Below are 20,174 nucleotides of genomic sequence, written 5' to 3' on the forward strand. Positions count from 1 at the left end.
TATACATTGATCTTAATGCTATGGGAGTGAGTTGTAGACTTGTATACTTTGATCTTAATGCTATGAGAGTGAGTTGTAGACTTGTATACATTGATCTTAATGCTATGAGAGTGAGTTGTAGACTTGTATACATTGATCTTAATGCTATGAGAGTGAGTTGTAGACTTGTATAATGCGATCTTAATGTTATGGGAGTGAGTTGTAGACTTGTATAATGCGATCTTAATGTTATGGGAGTGAGTTGTAGGCTTATATAACTTGATCTTAATGCTATGAGAGTGAGTTGTAGACTTGTATACTTTGATATTAATGCTGTAGAGGATAAGAGATGTTTTATGAAAGGTTGAGAAATGAGATCCTAATGATATTGCCCATCGTTGAATTTCTAAGGATGATCTCACTTCGGGCCACAAATTGGCTCATTCGTCGGATTCCGACGATGTACGATGTCAGGATGTATGTTTCACTATGTATGTTGGCCGACGAACGGTTATCTTTTTTAGAATCTTGAAATATCAATTTTGCCACATATTGTTATCTACAGTTCTGAGGAGGAATAGATAAATCTTTACTTGGAGAATCGATTTGTCTATGAGAGTAACGTTATAATGTTGTGCACATATGTTTGAACAGAGGTAATTATATCAACTCTAGTATGTGTTCAAATGAGCGTTAAATTTTACCTTACAAAAATTCCCTTTGTGATACTGACTGCTGGTAAATCTAGCATTTTAAGTGCATGCCGATTAAGCTCTTTTAGACTCTCGAAACATCAGAAATTCGTGGATATGTTTGGCATGACTGCGCTGCGTTGAGGTGTTCTTTTAAAATTTGGATTACAAATATTCGAAAGGTTTATGAATGGAGCTTGATTTTTATATTTACATTCCATTGTTGAAGAAATAAAAACAAAAGAAAGTTTTGTGGAGATGATTTATTAATATTACAGTTATATACAGAAAAAAGATAATTGCATATATAGGTCAATGAGCACTTTTAAGAGAACTGCACTTGATATTACAAAACGTCATCAAACTCTGCCTATGGAAATCTGCCATTGTATATATATCTAGTCATCGTCCGAGTTATGGGTGGATATGGGTATTGATTAACCTAAATTTGTGTATATATTGCTAGTCTACCTCGTAACAATGTGGATTTACTAACCCTGTAAATAATTGTTACATCATTAACTTGTGGGAAATATCCTTATCTTTATCTAACCATTATGACGTAAATTCCCGTCTTCAATACAAGATAAAACACAATACAAGCAGATTGTTCATCTTGGACAAAGTTGCTAAAATGTATTTACAATGTAACAGTCGACCACTTAATGTGCTATAACGCACATGTCAAGTTTCTTTACACGCACAGTGTAAAGTGTCCGTATGAAAAAAAAACTTGAGCGTTATCGTTGACATTTTGGTCCTCATGGCGAATATTAAACATTTTTTGTAATCTTCTCTTCATAAGTGTTATATCAGAAATCTAGATAGTGTCTAGTTATATCGATCGTGTTCGAATGAATCAATTGATTTTGTAGGTTTTTTTTCTTTGCATTTTCGTAATAGAACCATTCCAGAAACAGAACTACCTGGACTCGTACCCAAATAATCTTAGTATATACATTAAAAGTGTAAAAAGACAACATCTAAATTGTTAAAAATCGAAATTGCATACCAGATAAAAGGTAATAGATAAAATAATGTTAAAACACAGATGAAACCTTCATATGAATCACCATTTATCGCCCCTCGACACATACATGTGGAAGTAATGAGGTCAAGGTCACGTTACCACCCAACGTATCTAGGCACTTACGTCATTTCCTGTCGTATCTTAACAACCTTTCTAATACGCTAAAACAGTTGTCCGCATAGCATACATAGCACTTGTGTTAATCTCAGCTATAATCGACCTTGACCTTCTTTAGATATGAGGTAATGTCCACATGCATCGATGTATACATATCTTCTACATCAGACATATCATATATCACAAACAACACACGGATTTCATAACCTAAGGTTACGTCGAACGCGAAGTACATCGCAAAAGGCTGAACATCAAAGTAACTACAAGACGAACAATTTTAGGCCATTAAAGATGTCACCACGTGTAGAATTGTTTTGTTTTTATTTTTTTATTTGCATATTCCTGAAACACAAAAAGGCGCCAATGGGTTTCGCTATGGACAGGATAGTTGAACTCTGACCTTTGCCTTGGTGTTATGAAATTCTCGTATTTCGTATTCTTTCCTCACCATTGAGGCAAGGCCATCTTTATCTCTTTTTGGAATGCGGGCAAAGCCTATAAATAGTAGAAAGTTTGTGACGAGGACAGGGATGAGAACGGCTAAAACAAACACACCAGAAACTGCGCAGAGGCAGCCGATTATTTTACCCGCCATGTTCCCTGGATGCATGTCTCCGTAGCCAACTGTTGTCATGGTGATAATCGCCCACCAAATGGCATCTGGTATTGATGGAAACTGTTCACGGTCGAGGTAAAACACGGATGTTGAAAATATTAAAGCAGCCACCATAAGTAAAAATACCATTAACATCATGTTGGCGAAACTTGCCTTTACGGAATACACAAGAACTCGGAAACCAATGAAATTTTTAATGAGACGAAATAATCGGAAAACTCGTGCAATTTGTATACACTCAATTATATCAAGTAGAGAAAAGCTTGTGAATCTTTCCTTCGGAAAAATGGTTTCAAATATCATGATGAGACATTCGGACGACAGAGCGACAATATCCACAATATTTAAAATAGATTTAAAAAATCTTCTTTTTACGGGACAGAAGATAAATCGGATCGCAAACTCGATGGAAAAGTAGGTCACCATAACATAGTCGACGATGTCGAGGAAGTGGTATCGAGAGTGTAAATTCGTTGGTAGGGTTCTGTTGAAACTTGAAATTTGATTACTCGACAAAGTTTCATTATTAATTTGGTTAGCATCATTACCGTCGCGCTTCTCCCGAGTTGGAGTTTGCGCACTTCCTGAAATATCACGTGATTGAGCTCCACCATTTCCTGTTTTATCCCCCCGAACTCTAGTTCTTTGAATGTCGGAGGTTCCTGAGGATTTTTCCGGTGGAAGTGTCGGCTTAGCAATAGATGCTTTCTTGTTTTCAAACATTTCGTCAAATTTCCCAGGTTCGCTTTTGTAGTATTCTTTCCATTCCGAGATTTCCAGCTCCCTCTGAAAGGCGGGATGTGTACTAGCACACAGGACAAATATGGAAATGACGATGAAGCAGGCAGAGATTCCAACGTAAGCCTACAACAGAAAAATGAACTGAATCATAGTTCTGTAAACACGAACTGTATATTGGTAATTAAACCTTTGTTGAGTACCATGAAAGTCAATGCATACGTACATGTATTGTCAAAGATTAAAGCACGGTTTAATACCGTGTGATGTGACTCTAGTCTATCAGCTGGATGTTACAAAGTCCAGACATAATAGATACCAGCGATTTTTTCTATTTTGGTACATTTCAGAATAATCTTAGACCTAAACTGAGACTAGATAAAAGGTCATAAATAGCATTTCCAATACGTTTGGCCTTATTGAACAGGTAACGGTTGTTGATTGGGTAGCCACATATACCTTATTGAGCAGTCCAATGTAGACATGTGGATACACAAGTGATAATTGAAGTCGTAGTGTTAGGCTGTAATTAAAGTATTTCAACATTACAACAAATGATTCGGCGTTTGCATATTTTTTTATCAAAGAAAAGTTTATTTAATTGAATGATGTACGATAGACATTTTCGCCATTACACTTGGCTCAATCAACCATGAACGGTTTCGGTTTTTATTTTTTTTTTGATGGGGTTAAAAATGGCTCCATAGAAGCGATAAAGATCCCTAAAACTTTACTCTCTCTTACAGTCGTTGCATCATGTAATGGCCTTAGTATCTCTTTCGGATAAGGACATACACGCGAGGCACCCATCCGTTACATTATCAACTGACAGCAGAAGACGCTATAGCGGAGATATACATCGATGATCTATTCTTCCTTCGCACGGACAATTTGCCGGACAGAAGGCTACATACAATGGCGTGTGCTAGAGCTATAAGGCGGCGGTTAAGAACAATTTGTCAGGCAGACTCTCTCTGAATAAGTCAGGCAGAAAATAATGCCTACATTTATAACGGCTGTATGTTGCTGGCATTGCAAAAGAGATTCTCTCTGAACGCGATTGCCGGAGTATAATGGCTCGTTACGTAATGTATATGTGTAGCTGATATAATGTTAGGAAGAAGCAAAGGTGGGCTAACGAAGGAAAAAATAACAAGTTAGTGTTTAATAGGAGCTATCAAGTATCATAAGAAAATCAGTGGACATTCTAAGCTTTATATTATCAATATCATAAGAAAATCAGTGGACATTCTAAGCTTTATATTATCGATTTCAAAACCCTGTCATTGATTATACCAACGAATTCAACGCCAAGGACCAATGACAAGTTGTTTCTGTTGTTGTAATTGCAGCTACACAAGTACTACTAATAACTAATTAAAAGGTTAACTATGTCATTATTCTATTTTTAAAAAAATCTTCAGACAAATTGATATAAAATCATGTTGGATTTTAAACTGTTTTGATGTTTACTTTGCCATGGTCGTTAAACACTGAACTCACAATCCTCACATAGAAGCAGAAGTATAATGTAAAATGCCTACCAACATTGTATATGAGTATGGTGTACATATGCACAACTGGTCGCTTAAGCATACAAGAGTAGTTCACTGCACGTGTATTGACATTTAAAATTATAATACCTCAAGTGCGCATCCTGCATTGTGATTGGTCAAGAGATATTTGGCATTTCACATTATCACTCGTCAGTTATTATTGAAGACAATAGACACATACGTACCAACCCCCCTAGCAACGAGTGTATTTTTGATAGTGCAAAATATTAACCGCCCGAAAAAGATGCACGTTTTGTTTTTTATGAAGTGACGCTTTAAAATTTATTTTAAGCTATTTGTTTATCAACATTTTTCTTTCAAATTAAGTACGGAGCTTTACGTTTACATTTTTTCGCTTACCTTCCAAGCGCTATATTCTTTGAGATTTACAAAAACTTTAAGATTTTAACAAAGCAGGGGATAATACAACAAGAATATTTCACTGAAGTCTTATTGAGAGTATTCTTTTATACAATGTAACGGTAATAAGCTCTACCGAGTACAGTATGGAAGCTGATATGTTATTTTACTGCCGACGGAGAGTTTTTTACTTTTGCTAAAATAAGTAAAATGCACATACTTGAAAACTAGTTTTGTTTCTAGACTTTTTGGTATCATAAAATAAATACTACTTGCATTAGAGGGTCATAGTGCCTAGTGTCACCCCTTGGAATATCGCCTCGGGTGACAGTGATATCCTCGGGGTGACACTAGGCACTGTCACCCTCTAATTTACATTTATCTAATATATTTGTACTGAAGTAATAACACCTGAGCACTAATCAAATAAAAAAGCCGATTTAACCATTTATTAGTGTCAACAATGGATGATAGATCGGACTTATCACCAAAAGAACAATAGATGGTAAATAAAGCTTCAATAGAAGTTGTTTCGACTGCTTATTCATTACAAGGTTCGGTGCACGGGAGATAATGGAACTGCACTGTTAGCTCATACAACAGTACAACGTCTAAACATATTGTTCTCTTTTGTATCGATTCTATCTAAGCAGCTTTAGAAAGTGCAGTGTCGTCATTTGAGTTTGTTGCTTCTAAGAAATAAAACGTGGAAGTGCTCATCCTATTTTATGTCCAAACAATGTACTGTTTTATGCTAGATTCGATTACGAACCACTGATGCTGATAACTGATATTAGTTTTAGGATTCATTTGTTTTTATAAACGAGTAATACCCGTACATACAGGATATATCGTTGTTGGTTAGGACTTCTGAAGTTACGACGATATTTTACATACATGTGTATCATATTTACATGGGTTAATAAACATTGACAACAAAGGACATATGTTACGGTCATACGTCTGTCAAATGATATCCATGAAGCTTTTCTTAGTTATTGAACGGTATTCTAACTACAGAAAACAAACGTTTCTTATCAATTAAGGAAGCTATAATTTTATGAATAACGAACATGGTCGAACCATTAGATCATTTCTTACAGCAATAGCAAGAAAACGAAATGCTATGAACGAACGGATAAACAGACTGACATACCAAATCGATATCTCTCATATCTGAACGAGAAAGGAATTTCACAAATCCACGGAAAGGTAGCTGCCATATTAAATTTTCTAAAGCATGTCAAAAGTGTTATAAAATATAATCGATTTGACCAGATGTACCCTTATATATCTTGCCTAGATTCCTATACAAATCATATTAACTCCTGTATAGAACACACAACCAGCTTACTCGACAGCAAATAGCCCGGCTCTCCTTTTTAGATAACAGTTGCAGTAGCCTCCGTTTGGCGTAAATGCATTATCTATAGTCTGATAGTACGTCTAATGAAGACAGCAGTTGCTGTTAAAAATCACAAAACAAGTACCCTAGTGGTTGTACTCAACAACCCTTTTATGAAATGTCCTTTGTTATAAGCCCGAAAAACTGCCCAATGCCACTAGATGCCCAGAAGGAATTTTGTCATAAGCATTAAGATATTAACAAAATTGCCATTTACAATTTAAACTTATCATATGTATCACCAGAACTTATTTATCAAACAAGCCTACAACAGGTGACATTGCTATTGAGTAAAAATTCACAATTTCTTATTGGATGCTAAACCAAAATTACGAAACAGAGAGAAAAATGCCATCGATTTTGTTTTGTATGTTGATTTATATGGACAGAAAGTGTGTATTGAACAGGAAGCATGGTTAAAGTGAATAGTCGTGAAAGAAAACCAGTCTAAATGCGTTCATTGGCCTTCCAAAAGTTCTCACATATTAATACGACGGCCAAGTTCTGCTTACGTTTCCCAGTTCTGACCATTAAAGTAAAGGAAAGTTGAAAGCATTGAAAGCGAGGCTGCGTGTAAATGTAACCACGGACATAGTCAGCCGGGAGGACGTTTTAGGATTCCTATACTTTAAATTAATTTCTTCGTACGCAGACAGATTTTGGGGAGAGATTTTATTTTTCCATTTCATAAGAAATTATACTGGATACATTCACACCATTTTTACCGACTTTAGCCATCCTTGCCCGACTGTTCACTTTAAGGTTTCATATTAGAAGTAAAGCCTATTTTAGATATATATTCAACTATTTTAGTGCTAGGCTTATTTACATTTAAATTGGTCATTTTTTGTTTTACTAAAATGGGTCATTTATCTCCCCTTGTTCCTTTAAAATAACATTCCGGGTCGATGTTTCTCCAGTGTGAGAGAGTAGAGTCGTAACGAGTTTGCTGTAACGGATTTGGGATAGAACGAAATTGTTTCAGCTTTACTATAGTTCTAATTATACCAGCTTCCTTTACGAACAAGATCTTATTAGATAAAATCGGATTCCATCAGACTCTTGTGAACAATAGGGGATTGGTGGAGCCATCTAAAGTGTTTGAGTTATGTAGATTGTGCTATGAATGGCCGCTGTTCTACAACCAGAGGTAAACCTGAGACATGACATTTTTCCCGTATATATGAGGTAAAATTTTTACCCTAAACCATCGCGACCTCAATATCACATAAAAAATATTTTATCTGTCTTCTGTGGTCTTTAAAAGCAGTACAAGTCTTGTAAATGCGAACAATTTGATTACCTTCATTTTATTTTGCTTTAGAGATACATTTGATTTAAAAAGAATTTGAAATGAATGTTTAACATGCGTGCATTTATACAATAGTTCTGCATTTTTTTTAATACCATTACCGTATTTTCATTTTTTTGACGAAATGTTATCTGTAAATGAAATTCAAAAGACCAGAAAGTTTCAAGCAAATTTTACGAGTTTGGTGCACGAGTCAAATGTGCTAATGTATTTTTGTTTTAAATTTTTTGTTTTATTATTCGAAAAAAACAGCAGTTTTGGCGCCATTCTTATATGATATTTTATAATCAAATATATTGTGTACGTAGAAACATTGAAAACCATTTGTGACGACTTTTATTGCAAGTGATTGGACAATGTAGCCACCAATTAAGCTGTTAAAATACTTATTTACACGAGAAATTATGTCATGAAATATCATATGATGAAACTTACGTGGCCATTTGATATGGTGGAAAGACACTTGGCAAGCATTTAAAAAAGTAAACCCGGCACAGATAATGTGTACCAAATAAATGGTATGTTAGTAAAATACTTTTTGACATATCATATTGAAACTAAAATGCAACTTTATTATTTCATCGGCATACAAATATCATACTTATATATTCTAGTCCTGTTAGAAAAACGAAATTGGTGTTATCATAATTAAATACATTTTTTTCAGATTTATAGCTTAACACTCATAGCAAAAGTAAGATGCTTTTGTCAGGTAAATATCTATATCATGAACCCAGAGCTTTGCAATAGTCATTATGGATAACGGAAATAGCAAAATTAACAAAATGATATTGTCGACCTTATATAAGGTTACTTTGACCATTGTGCTCATTTCATCTTCGTTCGGAAACCGTAATGAAAGTTAATGTCTGATTTTATCAAATTATAAATAAAACCTATTTAATATATACGTATCACAGATACGTGTTTGGATTACATAGTTATATTAATAATGATGAACTGATAAAGTAAATTTTGCTGTATACTCACAAAGATGGAACCAATACCATAGTAACACGTCATTACCACGTCAGTAACATATTACCGATGGTTCCTTTGTTAAAGGCCCACTACCTTTCCGGAGCAAAATATAAAGGTTTCTTAAAAAGCATTAATAACATCAGAAAATACATACCGATGACCTAAATTAAGGTTACGACACCAATTATATGCAAGATTTCCTGCGTAATATATGAAAACAGTGGAGAGTCAATTCGCTGTTTTGCCGTCTGGCGCAGTGATAGTCAACTACCGCGCGGTATTTAGGACGACGGCGGGAAACATAATACGACCCGCGTTATGAAAATAAACATTTTATTTATTTTAATCAAATCGTTCAGAAGGTAATGATAAATGTAGTATTAACGGTAAGTTAATAATTTTTAAGACTCTACAAAATTATCGATCTTGTTTTACATTCCCATTTTAAAAATTAAAAGCCGTTTCGGAAAGGTAGTGGGCCTTTAATCATAAAAAAATAGCATACAGAGCGGACCATAACGGGCTAGCGTTGACATAACAAAAGACAGAGTCGCCTGTCAAGTACAGTAAGAACCGAACACACCACAATATGCGATTTAAACCTTCCCGGAGGACCAGCGTTCGTGGGAAGTGTATTCAACCTATTGACGTCACAAATACAAACCAAAGAAGCAAAAGTATGGCGTGTGTCGATAGACAATACAGCCACTGAAGTACCCCAAGGAGAGATCAGTGACTTATCATACATGCAGATTGGGGGAAATGGCTATTTATTGGCAATTATGTATACTTGAAGAAACCATACGATGAAAATTGGTGACATCATACTACAAACGGAGTTTTTTGTTATTTTGAAGTGCCTTTCTCAAGTATGGAATAAGCAATGGATATCTAGATAAATTGCAATCACCATTTTGTCACAGACCAGTCGTTTTCTTTTAGCTTTGTACATTATATCATCGTTTAATTTTAAAGACGTCGTTCAAAAGACTTGAAAAAATATTTCGTGAAATCAGGGTACATTTTTGATATTTAAATAAATTCTAACAGGCGTGGTTTCATTTCGTTTGAAAACTCACTATAGTTTAATGGTAATTTCCGACAACTTCCTCCTTCGATACATTTTTTCTACGTTGAAAATATTGAATTAGTTAAATTGCTGATAAGATTTAATAGTAATATGTCATTGTGTATTGTATCACGGTCGTACACTAATTGATAGCCTACAGAACCGGTATGTAATCATATTTCCAAAACTTCGTCAATATTACTAGAACATTAGGAAGTGGACGTTTAATTCAATCTAATAATTGGACACCCAGACAGATGGATCTCCAGTAATACATAGAGTGGTTGTGGCTTCCTGGTGTCACATTGGATGTAGTTAAAAAGAAATATTCTAAACCAGATCGTAAAACATTACATGGATTCCCATCGGAAACACACAACAAACTGCCATTGGTAGAACATTGAATGAATTCAGCTTTGTGACGATTTAAAAAAATGCTGCCGTTAAAATATACAGACGACAGAAATAACATAGGAACCAACACAGACTGTCCTAATATATGTGGGGAGATTTTACTCCTAAAGCAAGACTGTCCTAATATATGTGGGGAGATTTTACTCCTAAAGCAAGATATTATTACTCTGTACTGAACGGGTTCTTCTTATAATATTTCTGCTCAGCATGACCAATGTTGAGCAATTCTAGCGAACTTAATGTTTCCATCGAATTCATTACTCTAATAGCTATATCAGCGGTAACAGTGTACGTAAGGAGCCGCATTAATACTGGATGAAATGCTTCGTCGAATGCCTCGAGAAAAAGTTTAAACAGCTAAACAATATCATTCGCGATTCAACTACATTATAATTCAAAACGAGACGTGAAAACAGCAATTTAAAGCTAGTAATAGGCAATGTAATAAAGCGCACATGGTGTTCATCACGCATGATCTCGTAGATTCATGTTGCTGTACTGTCGTTTGGTTAAGAATTACAGCATATATTACCATTTATAATTGCGATGCTGCTGCATTATCGAAATCCTAAGAACATATGTTTTCATTTGTAGTGTTTAAGTTCATGATTAAAAAGCAACATCTTTATACACAAGTTTGCAGTATGATCAAAGTAAGCATTTATTTGTAGCTATTGTTCCGGCACGACAAACAGAAGGTCCGTATCACTGTCAGCTGAGATACTACATATGGTCTGATTACTGTTCTGAGAAGATGTATATTTCGTATCGAAATCGATATTGAATCCGACAAGCAGCTGTCTGACATCCTCCCATAATCCTCTTTGACTTCCTGTGTCTCTGGATATTCCAGCTCAACGCGGACAATGAAAGGAGAACCTGGCTTCATATAGCTATACACATAGCGGTTATGGAGGCTTCATATAGTTATGCACACAAAGGGTTATGGAGGCTTAAACCGCTTTATTTAAGCATTTTACTATTTTTCTATGGCATCTATAGTTTCATAGATGCCAGAGCTTTGCAGAAAATCTTCATAATGCGCGCTAGCGCATTATGAGATGATTGTCTGCAAAGCTCTGGCATTTATGTAGAGCATAGATGCTATAAGAAGATAGTTTAATGCATATATTTACATTTTCAACTCATTTTGGGTCTCTGCATTAACATTGTTTAAGCTAGACCAGGAAAACCGTTTATCAACGACGATTTCATCGATGAGACGGAACAGCCATTTTGACGGTGATCAGTTGACGTCACCACGTCAACGTTAGTGACGTCGTAATGGTCACGTTTTGGGTGTCAGTTATACCGTCAAATACTTCACTTTGCCTTGGTTAGTTTATATAGTAGAAGTGACAAGCAAATGTAAATATATAGTTATACACACAAGGGTTATGGAGACTTCTTATAAGTTTACACATAATGGTAATGGAGACTTTATATAGTTATAAACACAAGGGTAATGGAGACTTCATATAGTTATACACACCAGGGTTATGGAGACTTCATATAGTTATACACACCAGGGTTATGGAGACTTCAAATAGTTATACACACCAGGGTTATGGAGACTTTATATAGTTATACACACCAGGGTTATGGAGACTTCATATAGTTATACACACAAGGGTAATTGAGGCTTCATATAGTTATATACACCAGGGTAATGAAGGCTTTATATAATTATAAACACAAGGGTTATGGAGACTTCATATAGTTATACACACAAGGGTAATTGAGGCTTCATATAGTTATATACACCAGGGTTATGAAAGCTTTATATAATTATAAACACAAGGGTTATGGAGACTTCATATAGTTATACACACAAGGGTAATTGAGGCTTCATATAGTTATATACACCAGGGTTATGAAAGCTTTATATAATTATAAACACAAGGGTAATTGAGGCTTCATATACTTATACACACAAGGGTAATGGAGATTTCATATAGTTATACACACAAGGGTAATGGAGATTTCATATAGTTATACACACCAGGGTTATGGAGACTTTATATAGTTATACACACCAGGGTTATGGAGACTTTATATAGCTATATACACCAGGGTTATGGAGGCTTTAAATAGCTATATACACCAGGGTTATGAAGGCTTTATATAGTTATAAACACACAGGTTATGAAGGCTTTATATAGTTATATTTCTATTCTACTTTAAGTTTCTAGTTTGATCTATGTTAAAACCAGATCGGCAATACCAGGCTATGAACTCCAATCTGGTCAAACGTATGAATATTTCACGTTTCCGCCGCGTCACTGACAATGTATACAACGTATGCTTACGCCTACACATAACGGTCAACTAATTTTAAATGGGGTTTAAAAGTTGTGCGGTGTATGAAATCTAATAGTATTATCATGTTGACAAAATGGAATGTATAAAAAAATATCATCGCATAATTTTAACTTGTTCGCTTGTTTCGAACCGTTTTGTGTTGCACTATATTCAGAAACTGATTCTTTTGCTGATCCGTTTATTAAACTTGGTGACGTCCACACTAGCGAAAGCGGGGAATTCTAAGGATATACCTGTATCGTTTTGAATTTTAATGGTCGTAATTGAAATATAAGTAATAAACTGTTACCAGATTGGACATACAGTTGAAAGTCCGAAAAGATAAATATTATGCCCATTCTATTTATCTTCCTTCCGGATGAGCTTCATATCAACTGTATGTCAATTCTGGTTAACAGTTTATTGCTTAAACACATAAGGGTTATAGAGGTTTTATATAGTTATACAAATAAGGGTTATAGAGGATTCATATAGTTATACATACAAGGGTAATTGAGGCTTCATATAGTTATACACACCAGGGTTATGAATGTTTTTTATAACTGTAAACACAGTTATACAGTAATATATATGTATAATGTATAGTTGGATTGGTGACTTACAGTACAATATATTTATTTCATTTTATATACTTATTTAACAGGCTGTAGATTACGGCCAGTAGACAACCTCTGACCGCCGGTCATGCTATGGCCGCTAGCAGTCTATCGAGAAAACACATCCGTGTACTTTTTGTCTAGCCACTCCATCATTCTAGGAAAGCCTGCCAAAATGTCTTTGATCAAATCAGCTATCCCCTGTGTATAGCTGTAATTTTGTATTAACATATGCTGTAGAATATTACTTAATCAAACCCATGATGTTCCCATACAAACCGCACCGTTCTAGTTTATTACAAAGTTCCCCGACATCACCGGGTAGAATTTGATCCCCGCATAATCCGCGAGACAAGAAGTCGCTCAGATTATAGAACCCGCAGTCGTTTGTTTCCCAGATTTATATTGAATTACCCGATTTCTTCCTGTTAGTAACACATCCACGCCCGCATCAGTTTGTTTTACATGTATTCCACATCATCTCCTGTAATCTATTTTAAATGATTTCCAGCTTCTTAGGCATCGCCTCTTATGCGTAGGACATAACATATATTGGCATTTTACAAGGAGTCCCATTTTTAAATTGCAATTGCAAGCTACGGTCTCAGCGCATTTGTTGTATTGGACAGAGGAATGGGAAACGGAAAGTAATAGAATATCAACTACATTTTTGTAAGAAGTATTTTCATTGGTTTAAACGTTGGTGTTATCGTTTGTAACATTGCATTTGTTTGGTTGGTAAGGTCAAAAGATGTCTGTTTAGGGTTACATTGGCAAAACAATAGGGTCGGTAGGTCGGGAGGATTTTTTTTAGTTTCTCTCACTCTAAAATAATGGCCGGAACCGGAGTCTGAGATCGAAATCCTGGCTTTTATTTATTTTTTTCGTTGAAAAGTGGGAAAAAATTAGGGTCGGTCGGGTAACCCTGAACAGACATATTACCTTTTTTGCCGAAGTTGCACTATAAATTACGTTAGAGATAAACTTGACTTGAATGTAGAATAATGATTAATTCATTTAGAGAAATAAAATAAAAAAGAAAACAAAATCTTAACATTATCATGATAATCGCTTTTTAGCTTATTTGGGATACAATATTTATTCCTGTCAACATAAAATGTGTGTTCCTTATCATAAGATCATAACCATAATAACAATCGATCAGCTGACGATCAATCAGGAACGACTTAAAGGAGATGATAATGATATAGACTTGTTTGCGCAATAGAGTACGGACATCTCAAGGATTATTTGTTAAATGTCAGGGATGAGGGAAGAATCTATTCATAAATGATAGATCTCATCCTCTTAATGTAAGACATGTCAAAGAAATGGTGAATCATAACATACGTATATGGATGTTATCAGTTCTTACTTAATTATAGGTATATCCCGTCAAGACACTTCATGAAATATTCAGCGATATTTTGCTTTTAAAACAACACACTTGCCAAAAATATCTTAACAAAATACCTCAGCATTTACGATCTGACAGCTTTTCCTTCAAGCTCATGCATGCATTAGTTTGTGACACGCAAGCTAACCCCCAAACCAGACTGTCAACCTCGCTTTCATTCTGGATTGACGCCTATATGTACTATAATGAATCTGCCAATCAAGTCAGCGGATAAATAAATGTACCTAGACTAGTTTAATGTAAGGTCGTGCATGTCAAAGTAAGTTGTGGTTCTTGGAAGAAATAATTGTTTCATTTAAAGGCCCACTACCTTTCCGGAGGAAAACATAAAGTTTTCTTAAAAACATTAATAACATCAGAAAATATATACCAATGGCCGAAGATGAGGTTACAACACCAAACATATGCAAGATTTATTGCGTAATGTTTGATAACAGTGGAGAGTTACTTCGCTGTTTTGCCGTCTGGCGCAGTGATAGTCAACTACCGCGCGGTATTTAGGACGACGGCGGGAAACATAAGACGACCCGCGTTATGAAAATTAACATTTTATTTATTTTAATCAAATTGTTCAGAATGTGATGACACGTGTAGTATTAACGGTAAGTTAATAACTTTAGCGACTATACAAAAATATCGATCATGTTTTACTTTCCCAATCAAAAAATTAAAAGCCGTTTCGGAAAGGTAGTGGGCCTTTAATATATACATACCAAGTACAAAATTATCGACTACTTTCTGGTAATTTCCTTATGTGTGTTCACGAAGAAATAGTAACGTTAGATGCTATATGCACCAATACGATAACATTTCATAAAATGCACTGAGAGTAAGGTGTGTACGGAAAGGAATGATACATGTTTAAGTAAGTTCGTACATAAGATTTAGACGAATTTAGGTGTACCATCAATAGTTATTTTGGAGAGTTTTCAAACATTAAATCTTAACATGTTCCGTTGCTGACACAATAACATGAATGTTGCTGATTTTCTGCGATATATTCCATAAACAAATGGGTTTCACTCAAGCCAAACTCGCAAAATTGAAAACCTTAGGAAATTGTTGCAAAGTATCACATGTATTCAAGTTAATGGAACGTTCAAAGGCGATTCGCGTTACAAAGGCGATTCGCGAAAAATAAACCATAACGAATTGGTTTTACATACATGATCAACTTCATCATGATATATTGGAAATTTACAGTGAAATATTCGTGATCAAATATATATTTATTCTTATTGAATTTGATTTGGTTTTCCTGATTACTTGAAGCACTATTAAACATTCGAGAAAGCTTATCATTTACTTTCAATCAAATGATTTCCTTGCTTGTGATGAAAAACAAACTACTACCATATTTTACATAAATATACAATTTTCCACAGAACTTTTTTTTGTGAATGCCATAAATCGAGTAATGACATTGAACTCCTCAGTGTCATATTTCTAGTGGTTTTTCTTTCTCATTCTCTATGTTCCATGGGCTACGAACTGAATTAATCACAGGCTGGCAGATTACGGAGAGCGACGCAAAACTTCAAAGCCACAGAGTGTACCTTCTTTCGGTTCTGTGGATGTACATCAAAGGACCAAATTACCTGCTCACCTGGTGTTGCTCACGAATCCTTCAGTTTCGTTATGGCATAGTCCAGGAGTGGATATGTTTACAGTAATAGTAAGCTTAGGAATATCGAGGATGTTTGTGCGTGGGACAACCAAATCTGTCGACTACAGAATAAGACGTAGATATAAAAACTCTAATAGTAATAATAAAACCACTGACCTACATTTGTTGCCTCCAACAGGTAATGTTACACGTGCTTTTAAATTCGATATCATAGAAATGAGACATCACTCCTTACCTTAGCTGTGGTAGATGATGTGGGATCGTCCAGAATATCCCAGACTTTTTTCCTGAATCTCTCCCATTTGGTGTTACTTAAGTGAATGCCTTTGTCTATGAGGGCATTCTTGTTTTCCACCTCCTCCATGGACTTCAGTAACGCCTGGTCGGAGAAGAACGAAATAAACCTCATATTACAACACCGCGACAGTCTTTTCGGATCAATCTTCCAGAACTGAAGTTCCCTACTGAAGACAGCTGGACAGACGGAAGTTGGCATGTGTAGTTCGCCATGCGTAAAGTACCACAAAATGGCGCTAAAACATTGCGCATGTCCTTCTATGTAATATTCCTCATGAACACTGCTCTCTATCTTTATTGCCTTTTCCAAGCAAGATGGCGGAAGTCTGCGGAATGTTCCACGTTTTAGGTGGTAAATCGTCCCACTGATGTTTATAACTACAGGGTCGCCGTTAATGTTAAGGAATGTGTTGGGCTGGTGCATGGTGTTAGTTCGATCAAGGCTACAACCCGACATTTGAGTACTAGAAGAGAGACAAACTCTCTGTATTTTCTTTTGTTGAATTATCTATTTAGACAATAAAATTATTCCTCACCACAAGTTTACTTGCGGGAGGTATCCGTATCTCTGTAGCAAAGGTCCAGTGGATAGCTATAGATTCCAGATCGTATCCAGTCGGATCGTTATGCTACAGCTTATTTGCACACAATCGAAGTTAGTTATTGATGTCGAGAAAACAATTTTATCGCCATCCTTTACTGACTAATCCGGAAGGTCATCTCTTGGCACGAGACAAAGGCTATTCCGTCAAGGCTAATCAAACACAGGGACTAGCGAGGAAGCTACCCCACCAGGTTGATCGGAGTGAGGGAGCACTGAAGGACGTCCATTCGATTTTACGACATCCTCGGCATTGTTTTAATGACGATGTCGGTAATTCACGTTTCATTAATTGAAATACAGATACACATCAGCGATACAATACAAAGCTGAGCGCGTTTGTATAAGCACACATATCACGCAGAAGGATTGGCTGTTAATTGTTTATACAGTACCATGTCAGCGGAACGTCATGTAGAACTGGTAACTCAAGGTCGGTCTCATGTAAACTAGCCTGTACATTGGGCATTACTATTTACCGTTTCTTGTCAGAGACGTTTTAGTAGGTATCTTTACTTTGTATCATTTCTGTAAAAAGTTTCACAATGCCATATTGTTAATTACAACAATAGAACGACAGGACTATCTGTTTCCATCCTCAAAAGTATTCGAAACATTCTAAAATTTGTTTTCAAGACGTCATGTCGCCAACTCGTTGACATGAATTGCAAAACATCTTTTTTAAATTATCTAATGTACAGTCTGCCGTTGATTTTATTTCGTGGAGACACAAGTACAAACTAACGATTCAAACTACTTGATGCATGTTCTGTCAAAATCTAAATCAGCCCGTTCATGCCAGAAGGATCTGATGAAGAAGTGCAATTATATATGTCCCAAGTTTAAATTAAGTTCGACAGCGACGTAATTATATTTCACAGGCACAAATTGGTAAAATGACTTCGTTTTCTTTTTTTCTGTACAACAGTTATCTTTCCGAACCATGTCGACATGGTTTTATTAGTTAAACAAAGAGAACATGTCATTTCCATTAAGATTCAGAGATATGGATGTCGATTCGTACATCTATTGAAGTGTATAACCCTTGCTAATATTTCTGTCAATGCTTGACAGGCAGCCACCATGCCTGATAGATGGTGAAACATGCACGCCAGCCTTTCCCGTACAGCACTCCCAACGTCGGTCGCATGTCTATTGCATATCCCTATTGAATTTGACACAGCTGTATACGATTCTCCACATGGTAGTATTTTGTGTTGTTGTTATGATCCCCAGAACAGTTCAACTGTTTTGACATCAGTTTAAAACATCTATGCTACAGCACGTCAACTCTGTAGACTCCTCTATCCATCACTATGACGACGAAAACAGAGAGTCGTATGGTAGCCTACCCTGTCATTAGTCTTCTACTCTCGAATGATCACGTGACCCGCTATACAGTTCTGAAAATATAAGAAAGATGAGATGAATAATCATTATCATCCTATTTAATGATCGATAAAAGATATTAAAGCACGTTATGGAGGGGAAAGACAACCCCAATGGATCGCATGTGTATATTCCATAAACGGCATTTTATGTACGATCAGGTAGTGAAATACGAAATCTGAGTGACAAAATCAAAGGGTAGTAGGTAGAAATGGATATAGAGATGATGAAATGAATTATATGAACAGTCTTCCATATTTTAATTATCATTATCAGACATAAATCCCACTGAGGATGTAAACTATAAAACGCTTGTATCGCTTTATTACCAGTCAGCATTGCTAGGAACTAAGCTTTATTCAACTAGTTATATTGTATCTCCTAGCATATTCATACTCTGAACTGTGCCAATAATTGGAAAAAACGAAAGTTTCATCTTTATGTCCAAACGGTGTATTAGCGTTAAAGACGCTTAAAAATACAAAAAACATAAAACAATTTCGTTCTTCTAGAATTCGTCAGTCATGCTGACGGAAAGCGTGGGTAAGCGAAAGTCAAATACATCCAAGGAAGTGCTAAAATATGGCAAATGGAATGTCGGCTCTGAAAGACACTGACATCTTTTATGTATCATTTACTGCGATTTTTCTTACACGAAACTTTAAAAACATAATTTTTGATGACATGGTTTTTCTACACAGGAGCAGTATTTTCATTACCAATGTTCCGTTTCTGCTGTTTTCGGTTTAGTTCATATGTACTTTTATCTCCCAGCCGATTCCTTATTACGTGGGTCGTGGCTGAAGCTGTTGTAAGCTGCTTATAACACTGAATGTCTCCTGAGGATTGAGATGTTTACAGATTGTATAATGTGGACAGATGTTTTTGTCTTAATTGTTTCCATGTACTGGACCGTTTGCATTCATGATATTCTCGAAAATCGTGAAAGTATATCTCGGCAAATTCGTCTGCTATTACAAACTGAACTAAATTTGGTAAATTATTTTTTCATAAAATACACATCATTTATCTAAGTCATATATATGATTTACATTATTTCGAAGATTTTAATGATATTGCAAATATAAGTATACGCCGTTTTATTTTAATATCTAGACAAGGTAAAATGCATACTGCAATCCTAACACATGTTAGGTATTGACATACGTGTCAATCAAAATATCTTCATTGTAACAAGCTAAAAACAAATATTCAAACTAATTTATTTAAGTGGAGCTGCGCATGGTTTTTTCATATTTTAGTGTGTTTTTTTTGTTGGAAGCGTTATATCAAAAACTACAATTTCAAACATCATATTTAGTTTCCAGTTTCTATTTTCAATAGTACCTGTGTCTGATCTATATCTCCGATATTGAATACTGAAAAAGTATTAAAAAAAATAAAGTGAACGAAAATCCAGTTTTATTTACAATAGTCTTCCGCGATAACCAGATTCATGGTAACTATCTTTCTGCGAGTTAGATATGACCTTAGCATCCACTGGGTAGTCTTAACTACAATACGGCAAAACACTGGACAGTGATTGTTACTATGGGAACAATAAAATCCATTGTTACCTTGGAAACTACAAGATTGGCAAATCATGGTTATGCAAAGATGATCCAGTACTTTATTCATCACGAAAACACGCCATAC

The 20,174-nt window shown here is 35.5% G+C and overlaps 1 protein-coding gene across 1 annotated transcript; it reads right to left on the reverse strand.

Moving 5' to 3' along the window:
- Nucleotides 1–995: 995 nt before the first annotated feature.
- Nucleotides 996–18,509, reverse strand: LOC138315512 (potassium voltage-gated channel protein Shaw-like). Its single transcript, XM_069256585.1, has 2 exons — nucleotides 16,467–18,509; nucleotides 996–3,298 (listed from the first exon to the last, which is right to left on the reverse strand). The coding sequence occupies exons 1-2, from the start codon at nucleotides 16,983–16,985 to the stop codon at nucleotides 2,192–2,194; spliced, it is 1,626 nt and encodes a 541-aa protein (XP_069112686.1). The 5' UTR covers nucleotides 16,986–18,509; the 3' UTR covers nucleotides 996–2,191.
- Between the last annotated feature and the right edge of the window lie 1,665 nt (nucleotides 18,510–20,174).

The sequence above is a fragment of the Argopecten irradians genome, chromosome 1 (assembly GCF_041381155.1).
Source record: "Argopecten irradians isolate NY chromosome 1, Ai_NY, whole genome shotgun sequence".
Lineage (NCBI taxonomy): Eukaryota > Metazoa > Mollusca > Bivalvia > Pectinida > Pectinidae > Argopecten > Argopecten irradians.

Bases quoted from the DNA above. Each gene is read 5' to 3' on its own strand.
- LOC138315512 (XM_069256585.1), bottom strand. From the start codon at position 16,985: ATGTCGGGTTGTAGCCTTGATCGAACTAACACCATGCACCAGCCCAAC. The intron at 3,299-16,466 runs GTAAGGAGTGAT...TTTCTGTTGTAG, and splicing joins CATCATCTACCACAGCTAAG to GCTTACGTTGGAATCTCTGC.